At 36.0% G+C, this 15,197-nt stretch overlaps 1 protein-coding gene across 2 annotated transcripts in view; it reads left to right on the top strand.

Moving 5' to 3' along the window:
* The first annotated feature begins 1,307 nt into the window (after positions 1–1,307).
* Positions 1,308–15,197, top strand: part of LOC108687843 (hillarin) — a 27,041-nt gene continuing 13,151 nt past the window's right edge. The window contains exons 1-3 of one of the 2 annotated variants that reach the window (XM_018193853.1): positions 1,308–1,615; positions 9,030–9,506; positions 14,565–14,793. In XM_018193853.1, the coding sequence (XP_018049342.1) occupies positions 9,163–9,506; positions 14,565–14,793 (573 nt within the window). In that variant the 5' untranslated portion in view covers positions 1,308–1,615; positions 9,030–9,162. Of the gene's footprint in view, positions 1,616–9,029; positions 9,507–14,531; positions 14,794–15,197 lie in introns of both variants that reach the window. The other variant, XM_018193845.1, reaches the window with a different exon arrangement.

Genomic DNA, 15,197 nt, shown 5'->3' with positions numbered 1-15,197 from the left:
TCTCTCTCTCTCTCTCTCTCTCTCTCTCTCTCTCTCTCTCTCTCTCTCTCTCTCTGTCTCTTCTTTTTCAATAAATCGCTTCCCACGTATGCGACATTCACGCGTCCATGTGGGCGCGCACACGCACTTTTACCCCCGCATAGATCTTGTACTTTCTGCCTAGAAATGGTGACTCTGAGAAAGCGAGTGATACAAGAAACACTTTTAATGTATGACACAAAACAGCAACCTTTACAAAAATTCACGATCCATAATTCAGTTGCGTTAATAAACTTGCTCTATCCACAATTCTATTAGCAGCTTCATTATCTATATACATAACCGGTCCTTTTAGCTATATATTTGTTGCAACATCTGTCGGATCATCGTGCTAGGTCACTACATTAAGTCATTACATGCAGTTGTGGCATAATTATGAGATAACGTACAACAAATAAATTATACAGTTATTCTTAATATATTATAATATCATTTGCATGAAATTATAGACGATACTTTTTATACGTTTTAACATATTCTTATCTATAATTAGAAGATTCTTTATCATTGCGGCCACTTTCAATGCTGATACGATCAGAAATCGTAATAAACTTTATGGATTACTAAGTCTTCCGGAACTCCTTCAAAGAGAAACGATGCAATTAATTAAATAAAATTCTTCGAGCAAATAATGATCTTCTAGCTACAAGATTTTAACGCATAAAAATTTTTATTTCTATTTTTTAAAGAGAAAAAAGCGAAAGAATGTATCCTGAGCACATATGTATATCAAACGATGGTTCCAGGTCCTCGCCAGGTGAGTGCACACGGGAGAGTGACCGTTACGCAGGTAAGACGCAGGTAGAACGCAGGTTGGTTCTCCAACTTGTAGCGCCACCTGAGCCGATCCATCGTTGGTGCCTCAAAATGGCCGTTCCTCTCACCTCAGACCTTCCTGGAACGCCGACGGAGGCAGGTGGCGATATTCAGATCCGATCTAACTCGCGAAGCTGCCTGGCTTAGTGCCAAGACCTCATTCCAGGTGGCGAACAACCGAAACCGTGTCACCCAAGACGTCCGTACGCGCCGTGCTGGAAGGTCGAAAGTGGCTGTCGTGCGTGTAATCGCGCGAGAGTAGTACTCGTGGAGGAGTACCTGAGAGTACACGGTGGTATCCACGAGGCAAATTTGACGGAATCCCGGGAATTCTGATCGTGAGGCGTTTCATTGACAAATAACGATTGATATCGCAGCGATCGCTGGTGAACAGGTGGACTCGATCGGTGGTCCACTTGATTCGCTTCTCTTCGCCGTTCCCTCCTCGTGTTCCTCCTCGTCCGCGTCGCGCGCGCGCGCGCGGGACTCGTGAAACGGAGCGAGGCGCTCGCTTGGTGATTTCGATGCACGGTACGGAAATAATCGGTAAATCGAAGGAGACCGTGAGTGATATCGCGCGCGTGATCGTTACGTAGTGCTCGAGGCTTGTCATTACCTGCGATCTTCCACTAAGCTGCAAAGTAGTCGCACCCAAGGCGATATCAAGAACCAGACAACTTAAGAGAAGGAGACATGCCTGGCAGTCACGGAAGTCATCGAGACTGCTCGTGAATGACGCTGAAGCGAAGATTATGAGGACGTACGTATCGCCGCTCGAGGATAAGGATAAGTCAATGTATTTGCGTTTTTGAGAAGCAAGAGTTGTTCTACTTTTATTGGAGCGGAATTACCGCTCCACGGTTCTGTGATTTTCGACAAATGATCATGTAGAAATTTACTGTGTATGAGTGTGAGGAGTATCATTAGTATTCGTGATTGGCTAAATGATCTGTGTGATTAATGGTTGTCTATCTTTTGATGATGGTGTATCAATTCTAGAACTTCTTATGATGGCACTTCTCATGATGGTCATTTAGATAATCTATCAATATTTAAACGATTTCATGGATTAAGAAAGTCGAGTCTACCTGCAGATCTTCGTGAATAATGGGGAAATGTCTCTAGACTTATTCACTAAATTTTAGTAATTATTCAATATTCAGTGTCGATGGCTGGTATGAAACGTCGCAAGAGTATTGTAGAACCAAAATTAGGATACGTGCACGGATACGTCATGCACGAGTAAACGTATTGATATTTATTCGCGCTGTGAATTCAAAATACTCCAGATCAAAGCATCGCTGTCATATCAAATTTCGCGAATGTTTTCCGAATAACTATAATAATAATAATAATAATAATAATTTTCCAAACGGAAAACCGAAAGATTAAAATTCGTAGAATTGAATACATTGGAAATCAAATGGAAAAGAATATCATTAATAATATAAAGACTTCTCACAAACAACGGTCGAGTTTTACACAATTTAATTGATTCCATTATTAGTTCAATTAAGTTAATAAATACTAATGGAATTAATATTTTTAATATCCCAATCATGACAGATGATAATCAATGTACTTCTTTTATCTAATTCTACATTAGTTACGCCATATAAGCCTATTTCTATCAATGTAGATACACTTTAATCTCAGGTTGATTTATTCTTCAGCTTTTTCTAATTCTTAGAAATAGAAGAAGCTAAAAAGTAAGTTAAACCGAGATTAAAGTTAACCTACATTGGTAGAAGTGAACATTAAAACTAAACAACTGGCAATCAACAAAATCGTTTTCATGAGTTGCTTTGCGGCAAATTTCTTCATATTACATTTATATTTACAGATACGATAAGAATTTTGCATAACACTGTTAGATATTATCGAAAGAACAATAGTAATCTAATCCCTTAAATTGAATAACATTTCATTATTTTTAATTTTCACGTTAAAATGTAAATCAATCCATTTCTGTGATTAATTTCAAAGTAAACATCGTTCATATTAACATATGCAATTAATAAATAATGCAATTAATAAAAGAAATTTAAGTCTCAAATTTAATATTCTTTCATTTTCTTAAGTTAAACTCCATTGTTTTAGTCAAATTAACGATATATTGGATAGAAGCATTTATACAAATAATAAAAAATAATTCAAATTGAGTATAATTGGACATTATAAATTTAACAGTATCTAGAAACTTGTTATATTATAAAATTTGAGTTGCTTAAAAAAATTGATATGAATCTGTCAGTTATAACATTAAATCGATATTTCTTTCCTCATTTGCGCAACGTGTTCCGTTATCGCGTCGTTTTCACGAAACAACGTTCCGCGCGTACATATCCGAAACGAGAGTCGCGGCCGCATTCCCTGCGATTTACCTTATAATAAAGTTTCTCGTGTCTCACAGCGTGCGTGACACAGCAACGCGAGACGCGTGCGTGTGGCTTGCATGAATGCTTAGAAGAAGGTAGACCAAAATGGGGACACGAGCATTATCGCACAATAAACGAAGCGAGGAATGTCATAAAATAAAATAATAAAAATAATTTTTTACATTACGCTATAAAGTTCCGACAGGCGTCTCGCTTTCTTCCTTATACTTTTCTAAAATCGCCGCTTTCGATCCCATCTCATCGTTGACTCCGGATCTCGGCTCGTCGTACCGAAGCGGATTTTATCGGTAACGAAGAAGCCTCAAGAATCACGATTGCGTGGGTACGTGTAGGTGCGATTACGCCATCGGGCTTTTTGTAATGAGCGCCGCGATAAATGACGCATCGCTCTCTCGGATCGCCGGAAGATCGCATAATTTATAAAGGAGCAACGCGCCATTACGCGACCATTCCATCAACGGCGATCCGTTCCTCGCTTCGGAATTATGCAATTCGCCATAATCGTACCGCCTCGATCACATCACATTCCATTCGGGGAATTACTGTTCTCGATGTACGCAAAACGTCGACTGCCATTGATCACTGCAGCCAAACGGAAAGTAAATGGAACATAGACTTCAAATTCTCGAAGTAGTTGAAGAACGACCTTGTTCCGGAATATTTGTCAATTTTTCCAAGATTAAATACGTTCTCTTTAATACCGTTCACTTAAATGTTAGTTCGAGACTCCCACACATCATCTAATCTCGACTTCAAAGAGTCACCCTCCACTTGCGGTCACTCGTGCAAAAGTCGCTCGTGATGGTGAAATTTATGGGAATTTTATGATTTCCGTACTTCGCTGAAGTGCGCCACGGAGTAAAATGTGCGACTTAATGAGACGAGTTAAGGAGTTTCCGTTACAGAAGCGAGCACGCTCGCTCGGGTAGAGATACGGGCATTAATCGGACAGTATTCCATTACAAAAATTATCGTTCCGATTGAAACGTAGCTCTTGCGCGGTGACGTGTCAAAAATTGCACGAGACAGGCGAGGGGATTATGACAGGGTCGATTTATCATATTCTATTAGCGAATAACAGGATTTACACCTGTGCGCGGCAATACCGTAGGTATCGCGGGTAACTCGATGCAAGATACTACCGGTACAGTTGCGTCATAATCAATATTACGCATTATTAGTCCCATCGCCGAGGCCAGTTACCGACTAGCTGGATTATATACAACGCGATGGTAGCAAGCATAAACATTAGCTCGACAAAGTTCGAACGATATAGTTCGAGCCGCATATATGATGACGATCGCATTAAGTATCTGACAAAATGAGAATCCGATATTCGAAAACAGAGAAGATGCGAAAGAAAACTTGCCAAGTATGAATCCAGAGTCGATTTCTGAGTATACGAAATTGCACAACGAGAAAAATGTCTGGTTGGATTAATTGGAATTGAAAATGAACGAATCAGAACTTTCTGGTTAAATTTATTAAATTCTAATTGTGATAACCGATTAATTCTGATTAATATACTTAATCAGAATGTTCTGGTTCAAATATTTTTACTTAGATATTTTTCTCAATGTAATGATTACAAAGTAATTTTAATAAATTAGTATGTGCGTGTAGTACACTTTACATATGTACATATCTTTTATACATATCTTAACCCTATAAAAACTACATCTAATTGTAAGTTTTAAAGTTCATCCTATTTGAAGTATAGAATGCAAGTGAGATGGCTCCACCTTAAAGTGATTAATAGAGAAAGTTTTTATCTACGGTTTTTTATCTACAATTTAAAACTTCATAATACCAATCCTTATAGTACCAGAAAATTATACACATTGTATAACCGTTCAAAAATTTTAGTTTAGAGTCCAAAATCATTGCTAATTAATATCACTAATAACATTGTCAATAAAAATAAATTTTTTTTGTTCACACATGGAAAACTCAAATTTTCCGTAAAAGTAGAGATGAAATCTAGTATCAGCGTTTGACGATATCAAATCATTTACATTTTTATGCACATTTAGTTTTATTTGAACAGATTATTTCAGAATGATGCAAAATAAAATTTTACAATTGTCTAAAAATCATGTATTTTCATACAAAATTAGTCGCTGAATGAGAAAATTAAAAAACAGGAATAAAGAAAAATGATAAAAATATATGTTTTTAATTAAAAATTACTCAAAATTTTCGATCTTTCTATAAAAGCAGTCATAATGCATTTTTCTTGAAGTTAGCTATACCGCGATTCGATTCAGGCTTACAATGCTTATGAACATTATTTCATCCTTGTTGTTTATCAAATATTAAATGCTCACAAGTGTGCATTTTCAGAACCTAAAACAAAAATAAAATAAGTTGATGAAGCAAAGTAAAAATTAAAAAAGAAAAGAAAAATGCAGTGTCCATATCGTAATAACTTTTGTTATTTGTGCAATTTATATATGCCACCAAAATATATTCGCGCAATATATCGAAAAGTTTTGTGGAAGGTTTTGAAGATTATTTTGTTAAAAATGTCTTATGTCAAATTTATGGTACGTGCCGGAAGTTGCGTATAATTACTGATATCGTGCTATACTCGCATGAAAACACGCGAAAATAAGATTCAATTAATAAATTTTTTAACTTTAAAATTTAGCTTAACTTTAATAAATTTAAATTTAATTTCCTTTATTTTATTAGAAAAACGAGTAACAAATGTTGTTTTTAAATGAAGTCATGCAAATACATTTTCTCATTATAATATTTACAAAGAAAATCATAGAAAGGCCGAAAAAAGGCTGAAAAAAGGAGAAATTTGAGCGATTTTCGACTAAAAATGCATTTTTTTCATCATTTTGCTCTACTCCAATTGCTTTAATTTAATTGTTTTTTCATTCAACGATCAATTTTACATAGAAATACATAATTTTATGAAAATATATAATTTTCAAACAATTGTAAAATTTCATCATGCGTCGCAGACAAAGTGAACTCTTCTAAACTTCGAACGTGCACAAAAACCGCAAATGATTTGATATCGCCAAATTAAACGCATGCTCGTAGTGGATTTCATCTCTACTTTCACAGAAAATTTGAGTTTTTTATATGTGAGAAATGCTGTCGCACGATGTAACAGTTTTCTTGAACATTCATCCATACAGCACAGAAGCTTACAGCAACATTGTTGCAACATTTTAAATATTACTACAATATTGCTGAAACATTGCAATGTTGCTACAATATTGCTGGAATGATCTGTGCAATATGAGTTAAATATAAAAATAACTCCAGCGTAATCATGAACAAATTTTTTACGATTCTTCGGTGCACAGGATTTTGCTGAGAATCAACGAACTATCCGAGAACAGGTCATACACACCATGGCCTCATTTACAAAGAATTAGCTCATACTCTCGCGATGCGTGATACGGCGACGTACGTATAAAATGCTTTCTCCCGATATGCTGGCATGCACCTCATATTCTTCGAAAAAAAGGAACCTTCCAATATGTTCCATTGGTACATCATCATCGGGATCGCAATTGCTTTTACCGCACGCATTTGATTTAATGGTGGCAAAGACTTCGTTAGAAAGTAAAAAACCGGGACGATGACCTCGCCAATTGGCTGTGGAAAACCTTATTTCATGAGAGAAAAGGAGAACCAGAGATTAGGCACGTGTCGCGTTTCATGAATGCCTTGCTAATAACATGTCGCAAGCACTATTGTCCCTACCGTCTATACGAAGAATTTGCCATAAGCATTTTCTGCGAAGTCAATTGCAATTTCTAATAGCCGATTAAATTGTTATTTTTGATACTTAAGGTAAAGATTTGATTTTTTGTTGTAATATTTCTTTTACAGCAGAATGCACAATATACTTACTTATTTTAATTTTATTTTATGACATAAATTTATTCATTTTCTATTATATAAAAAATATATAATATTCTATTATATAAAAATATTATATAATAAAGAAGAATGTATGAATTTATGTAAAAATATATGAATTAAGTAACTGTACCTCATCGTTAATTATCTAATTGTTTATTCAAAATATTATTCAACAATGAGAGAAAGTTGAGAAATAATTTAGTGTCTGTAAAATCTGAATCCTAAATGATAGTTATTTGATTGCTAGTCGCTATGATGGCGGTTATGTATTATAAGAATTTAGAAAGCATTGCGGTCAGATAGATGCAAGAAGTAGTGCGTTCAGTCAATTTAGATAGTACACTATGTTTTTCCATAACTCGGTTTCACAAAAGATTGTCAACTAAGAACTTGTTTCACAACCAAATAAATTGAAAAAGAAATAGATTTATGTATCGATAATAAATTATTTTTCTATAAAGCAGAGAATGACTGGAGTATGATACTATAATATTTATTTCTTATATTTAACTCTCAGTATTTAGACTTATCGTTGTATTTAGAATTTTGTGCAACTGTGTGTGCGTTAACGCATTTAATAATATATTATTAATTATCAATCTAATATGTGAGAAAGAAATAACTAAGATGATAAGATTAACAAATTCATAGATGTATATTAATGTTGAGACTTGCAGAAATTCTATTAAATGCTCACAGCTGAACGGTACGTGGGAAAATCTCGCTGAGCATTAGCCATATTCACTGTCATTAAATATGTTGCAATTGCTTCTTTAGTCGCCCACTTCATGAAGTATTGGCAATGTTTCGTTGCAAAATTTTACAGGAAAGTGTCGGCGATTCAGGCTCGCCCCGTATACCTTCATTCTCAGATCTTACTACGGATATTATCTTTCAAAACCCTCGATGTGCTTGGCAATGCATCCAATACGAAGGAGCACCGATAGAATTAGAAATTCCACGATAAAGCAGCCGCACGCGATAACGGTGTGCAATTCGGGCTCGTCGGGAAGAAAACTCACTATTGTCGAATTGGAGCGTAAAGCAAGCTACATTCGCGTGTTACGAACGCTGAGAAATCTGCTGGCGTAATTAACAGTTGCAAACTAATTATTGCGTATAATTCCTTCACGTGCGTTTGATTCCCACCTTCGGCATCTCGCGTATTCATATCCGGTGTACGAAAGAAATTATTAAACACATAACAGCGATTTTACTTAAACATTTCTGAAAATACAAATTGAAAGTACAAAAGTATCAAATAACAAAGTACAGATAATATGTAAGAAACAGTAGAAATTAAATACATCGTCGTAAACCTGATATTCATTCGTTCCACTAAAATTAATTAAGTAAAAATTCTCTCGTTTTAACATATTTATCTATCTATTTCAATACAGTTATACCTGTTCGATATAATTAAACAAAAATAATAACATCTGTAGATATTTTCTTCTTTAAACATAATTCTTATAGCAATTTCTATCAATATAGATTAATTTTAATCTAACTTATTTTTTATCTTTTCGTAATTTTTAAAACTTAAAAGAAAAAGATAAAGAATTGAAATAAGATTAAAATTAAACTACAGTAGAAACATGCATTAACGTAACAGATTTACTTAACGCATGATTAATTAATTCAATTTCACATTCGCATAATAAATTCCATGATTAGAAATCGAGACTAGATCGATTGCGACATTTTCTTTGAAAGAAAAATCAAAGAGAAATTAGAAATGTACGGTTATGCTACGCGAGTCATGTGCCGATCTCTAAACAGCCTGTAATGCCCAGTTATTCGTCTCGCCGGCGTCGCCTTGTATTTATCCTGGCGGTGAGAGGTAATTTTTCTATTCCCTGATCGAGGCCTTTAATTTCCAAGGTCGCACGGATCGAGAGCGAAACACTGCACCGTACAAGACTGCAGCGAGCGGTGATCAGGACGAGGAGCCGGAGGATTCCGGTGAGGGAAGAGGATACTGGATTCGTCAAAACGGTCCTTCGAGGCGGGTATCATGTATCGACCGAACTTTTACGAGAGCACATGTCTGAGATGCGCTCAGACTGTTTACCAAGTCGACAGGGTGGGTCCCTTGAAGGACTTTACGTTTTTCCACGCTGGCTGTTTCAAGTGCGCAATTTGCGGTACCAAGCTCACCCTGAAGACCTATTACAACAATCAGCACACGATCAATGACAAAGAAGTGTACTGCAGCAGTCACGTGCCCAAACCCGGACCTGGGACTCTAGATGGATCTAGCGTGGGCATCAGAAGCGCCCTTAATGTACCTAGAAGCGGCTATGTTAACGAGCAGATCAGGGCAGGAGGTGCGTCTCCGCGCGGTGTCTTCCCACCTTGGTGAGTGTACTTCTTTTTCTATTAATTAACTTCGTTTTCTATGATTAATCTTTAACAATCTGTATTTTCAATTTGTATGCACGGGATCTGGTTATCTGTCTTTAAATCCAACACACGTAAATCCAACACACAGTATAATATCAAATATTAAAAATGATATTTATAAAACTCATAATATATCGCGATCTTTTCAATTTCTGTCGCATGCGTAACATTGCGTATAAAGCGTTATCTCAAGCTCGTTTCTTCCCAATTTAACCTTGAATAATTAGAAATTTATTGTAATACAGATAAAAATTTAATGCATTTGCATTTATATATCGCGTCTATCTTATCTTAACTTTTACATGTTGCGTTACATTATGATTATGGAATATAGTATTTCTCTTTTTATATACATGATTCAACCCATGAAAAAAAGTCAATAAATAAAGCGAAAGAGACGCTTAGAATATTCAACTTGCATTAACAAAATTAAATTTTTTAATAAGCTCAAAACGAAGTCCATGCATGTTTTTCTTCAGTACCGTTATCGTCTAAACTGTATATACAAGAGCTATTCTCTTCGGAGAATATCAGAAGTAATTTTGGCGCTATTCTATGATAACAAATCGTAGTGTAATGGCTCTTTAAATGCCCCTTTGTGAACATATCTGTTTTCTTTCGGCAAATAATACTCTCGCGAGTCATTCAAGTTTGTAGAACGCTGCATAGATTTAAATACGTAACGCTCTCAGCCGAGCTCATTTGAATCGTAAATAGGCGCGAAGCTAGACTCTTCACCTCAATTTCCTATATTAAAGAACAATGCGATACTTTGTAACACGTGTCATCGCTTCTTGCGCGCGTCACTGTGTATTCTAATTTCGTCGATTAGCAAAGGTAATCTCGCAAGGAAGTGTCGGCCACCGCTCTCAGTTTTATGTTTCATGGTTCTTGTATCTTTTCTCGCTAAGCTTTCCTTTGTGCCAAAAACACAAACGTAAACAACACAAAACATTTAATTTAATAACATTTTGACGCTAAGGACATGCCGAGGGCACGCTCCGTAGAATTTATGTCTAATTTCTCCACTTTCCCTTTGCTGCCGACCAAGATCGAACGTTGCTGGAAATAATAGCTCGATGTCTCGAAATCGAGTTTCGCGGAAAATATATGTATAACTGTCATGCTTTGTTTATTCATGGCCTTGGTAATTCTTCATTTTAAATCTGCAATTTAATTAGTGGAAAATTATACTTTACGAAAATTATACTTTACGAAATCATCTGAAATTATTAACAGGAAATATTTAGACATTGGTACACGGAGAGAATTTTCTTTTAAAATTTATCATAAAATATAATATGATTGTTGTAGTACAATATAATATTTTGAAGATTTTTACTATGCACTTCAGTGAAATTAATCAAACTTACTTTATACTTACTTTAAACTTACTTTATACTTACTTTATTGTATAGTTTTGTTAATGAATGAGAGAGATTTACATTCTTCGAAATACAATGTTGTTACACGACTATCATTTTCAGAGTAAACTCTAAGAAAAAATTCTTTCCATATATAGCATGTTTAAATATTCCTTTGAAATTAGTGGCAAATTTGATGTTACAGATGATTTTAATATTATTCATGCATTTACGATTTTGAAGAGGTCTTATCTTTTGCCATGCTTCATATGTACGTGAATTTTGCCAGCGAGAAAGACACAATTGTTTGACACGTAATTTCGTGAAAATTGTTAGTCATACGTAAAAATGCATTCTTTGAGTCTATATCACCTTACGGTCTTCTTTTCTGTATCAGATGCCTCACTCCACCGTTATGCAATAAGACCATTTTGGCCTTAATCCGACGAAGTCTGGAATGAAGTTCGAATAGTCGACAGTTTTGTGTACAAACTGCTACTTGGTCTTTAACCTGAATGCTGATAAGCGAGTTTTAAGCTCCTTAAAACAGAGATTTTAAGCGATCACATAAGAAAAGTTGACTAAAAGTTTTAGTAGATTCTACAAAAGACTTTTAGTAGATTCTACAAAATTATACACTTTTAAGAACATTCTCTGTAACGAAATCAGTGGAAGAAAAAGTCAGAATCTAGATGAAAAGAGGGAAATTAATAATTTTCATAAACGTAACATGAAACTGAAGTATTTAGTTTAGTATATCTTGTTACTATGCGAAACTCTCTCGAAGGACTAAGTTCTACATGTTTACAAAGCAAGCAGAGTCAATATGAAGCTAGTATGTCAATATAGAATCAAGAAATCCTTTACATATTGGTAATAAGGGAAATATTTTCTAAATAGGAAAGAAATCCATGTTCTGACGAGAATAACTTTCAACAGGATTACATTTGCGCTATCAGAAAAATAAATCTGATCTCAGCTTTATATTAAGAAATCATGATCGTGAGATTCGATTAAGTAAACATCACGATATTGCAAGAAACGCGCTGCCCATATCGCCTCACGTAACCATCGTATCCGCACGTTATTATTGCAATCTAGTTCCTGCTAGAAACGCATGCTCAACGTGCATACATTCGTGTTAAAGGCTGTCATGGTCGCATATTGCCGGGAGTACTTGGAGTTATTTCAATCGCTCGTCCGTCTGTTACCTGCTTTAACATCTTTCAATGCAACGTCGCGCACGCACGTTTTGTGCCTTTTTATGGCCACCGCTTCGCAAAAATCGCACGCTCGCGCCTACATGCATACGATGAGTTTCTTGCTGATGGAGCTACTTTCCTTCGAGTTCTTGTTACTTAACTTTCAAACTTTTTATTATATTTATATTATATTCTTTCATTATATTTACATATTTTCTATAGGTTCCCCAATTATATATTTATCATATATCAATATGTCGATTATTTAATTACTTGAGATATTGATAATTCTTGAATAATTTTCGCGAAATTATTTACGTCAAGCAATTATCTTACTTGCTAGCAAAATTCTTGTAAAGCGTAGTAAAAGATAAGACCTCTAAAATTATAAAAGCATGAATAATTTTCAAATCATCTAAAATATCAAATTTATCCTTAATTTTAAAAGAGTATTAAACATGTTATATCATATCTAAATATTTTTAATCGAATTTTATATAAAACGATTTCGTAAAATATAAATTTACTAAAAATGTCACAATTTCTTTTCTTCTTCATCTAATATCTCGCTACTCATAAGTCATAATAAATCGGCATACGCGGAAAGATATATATTTTTTTATTTAATTTAATTTTTTATCGGTTAACATGAAATATAGAAAATTTTTATCTTAAAAACTAAATTAATAGATCCGATGTGATTTTCTATCGACAATTTTCTTTGCAATCTTTTGAATCCATTTTCTTAAGTTGAAAAATTGTTACGATTATTTCTACTTTCCACATTCTTTAAAAAAGCTCCTTAGAAATCCTCTTTGGGGCTCGTTTAATAGACGATTACTGACTCTATCGTTTGGCGAATCCGATAGTTTCTTGTACCCGCCTCTCGCGAACCTGCATAGCTTGATAATCACAGTGAGAGAGAACAAGTGCAATAAAAGGTAGATCGAGAGAAAAGAGAAAAGGAGAGGAAAGAGGAGAATGGGTTTCGTTCGCACAAGTGAATGAACCCAGCGGACCGAGTGAGAGAGGTGTAACACATTCATTTAAGCGATACTTAAGCGACTAAATTCTCACAAACGCAGGCTACCGCGTCAATGGTGAGATTTTTATTTATTGCAACTCGTTGTATTTAACCACAATGCTAATTGCAATGCGATTCGTGTCGCAGTAATTGCGTCTATTACGCGTATTATAGCAGTTGTCCGGAATTATAGGTCAAACCCCCCCGCCGCACGAGGGAGAGGAGTTGAAGTGGCGATTGTTGCGGATATGTGGGTTAACGTAATCCATCGACCTGGATTCTTTGCTGGCATCATCGTGTAACGAGCGACGTTCGTGGTATCAAGGACACCGCGTTACCTTCAAGTGTTCGCTTTTATTCCGTTATCATCCGACACTAACGTCGCTCGCGGCGATTCTTAATCCTTATGCAGCACATACGTGTATTGTACATGAAATTCTTACTTCTACAAGATATCCAAGAAAAGAAAGTTGATCGTAGGAAGAATTTTTTTCGTAGGAAGGATGAAGTTTGAAACTATGCAATATTGCGGATTAACTCGCACAACTAATACGGCTTGCATGAAAATTGCTGTCTTGGGAGTTTTTCGTCTACTAACTTATAATAGAATACATACATAAAGAGTCTTTGCTTCAAAAACTAAACTAACAGATCCGATGTGACAGTTTATATTAAAAAATTAATAGAATTTTTCAACACTTTTTTTACAATCAAATCTATTTTTTTAAGAATTTATCAGAAAACCAGAGATTCTTCGAATTCAAATTTTCTAACTCACAGTGGAATTTGAAGGAAATCTTTTTCAAACAGTTTGGTTTGCTGCACGAAAAGAACAGTTTTGCTAAAGTACGTAAAAAGCTAAATTTGAACATAATTTTATTGGATCATCAAAATTATATAAAATCGCGTCAAATTATATAGGACATCCAAACTGGTTGTTAGAAAATCAAAATTTTTTGCTCATCGTGCTTAGGATACGTAATTATTTTGATGGCCCAACAAAATTATTTTCAGATCTGCATTTAGTTAAATTTTTAGATCAGCACAATCGTTCTTTCTGAGCAGTAAAAAAAGTTAATTCTACTTTTACTCTTTTGATGAATAATACATTTTCATTCGTTTTAATCAATTTTTCTATTAAGCAACATTATTTTTATTAACATTTCATATGTTAGTCTTATATACACAAACACAACAATGAAGGTAATTTATTCGAGATCGGGACACGACGAGGGGGTCGCCCTGGGACTAATCTCATTACTCTCGGTAATGTGGAAGAGTTAACGTGTTATCGCTTTTCGATCCCCGCAGTGGGGACCTCACCGAGCGATCCTATGCTCGGTGAACCCTCGCAATCCCCTGAAGACCCGTGTGCACGCTTCTGTTGCAGTTACGATAATGTAGACTCGCCTAATTATGCCAGGCACCTGAACGGGCACGGCTCGCCGCCGGCTAACTCGTCCCAGCGCGATGGCATCCACGGCGGTACCGGCGGTGCCTCCTCGCCGTACAATCACAATTATTCGGGAGACGGCAGCTATCAATATGGCAGGTTCGACGCGAGCGCTCTGCACATCGCCCATGCGCTCAAGCAGACTGAGCTACAGAAGGGCTACAGCAAGGCCCGCGAGAAACCCATCGATTATTATCTGGTGAGTCACTGGTCGATCGGTCGGTCGGTCGCTCGGCCGCGGTTGATGTAATCGCTCTCGTCATGGTCGTCGCCGTATAAGGACGAGAGTGTTACTATTCCGACACGCGCGTGGCATGCCGCGAGCTAGCTAAGCGATTGCGTCTAACATGCTGTTGTAAACACGCAATTTCCTGGAGAACCGGAAAACCGTTCTCTTCCACGGAGATCACGAGTCAGCATCTTCGGAGCGGAGACACGGAGATTGTTGCGCCGCGCCGAGCGGATGCAGCAGTCGCATTCGCTCCGCGCGGCGAGAAGCACCAACAGCACTGAGAGAAACGACTTTATTAGGAACAAATCAAGGGAAAGCAAATGTGATATTTGTTAAAAAACTGATTTGTTACGATTGCAAATTAATTCGTC

This window comes from Atta colombica, unplaced genomic scaffold (genome assembly GCF_001594045.1).
Source record: "Atta colombica isolate Treedump-2 unplaced genomic scaffold, Acol1.0 scaffold102, whole genome shotgun sequence".
In the NCBI taxonomy this organism is placed as follows: domain Eukaryota; kingdom Metazoa; phylum Arthropoda; class Insecta; order Hymenoptera; family Formicidae; genus Atta; species Atta colombica.
The sequence above is the reverse complement of the archived record's forward strand: the minus strand, read 5'-3'. Positions and strand labels throughout refer to the sequence as shown.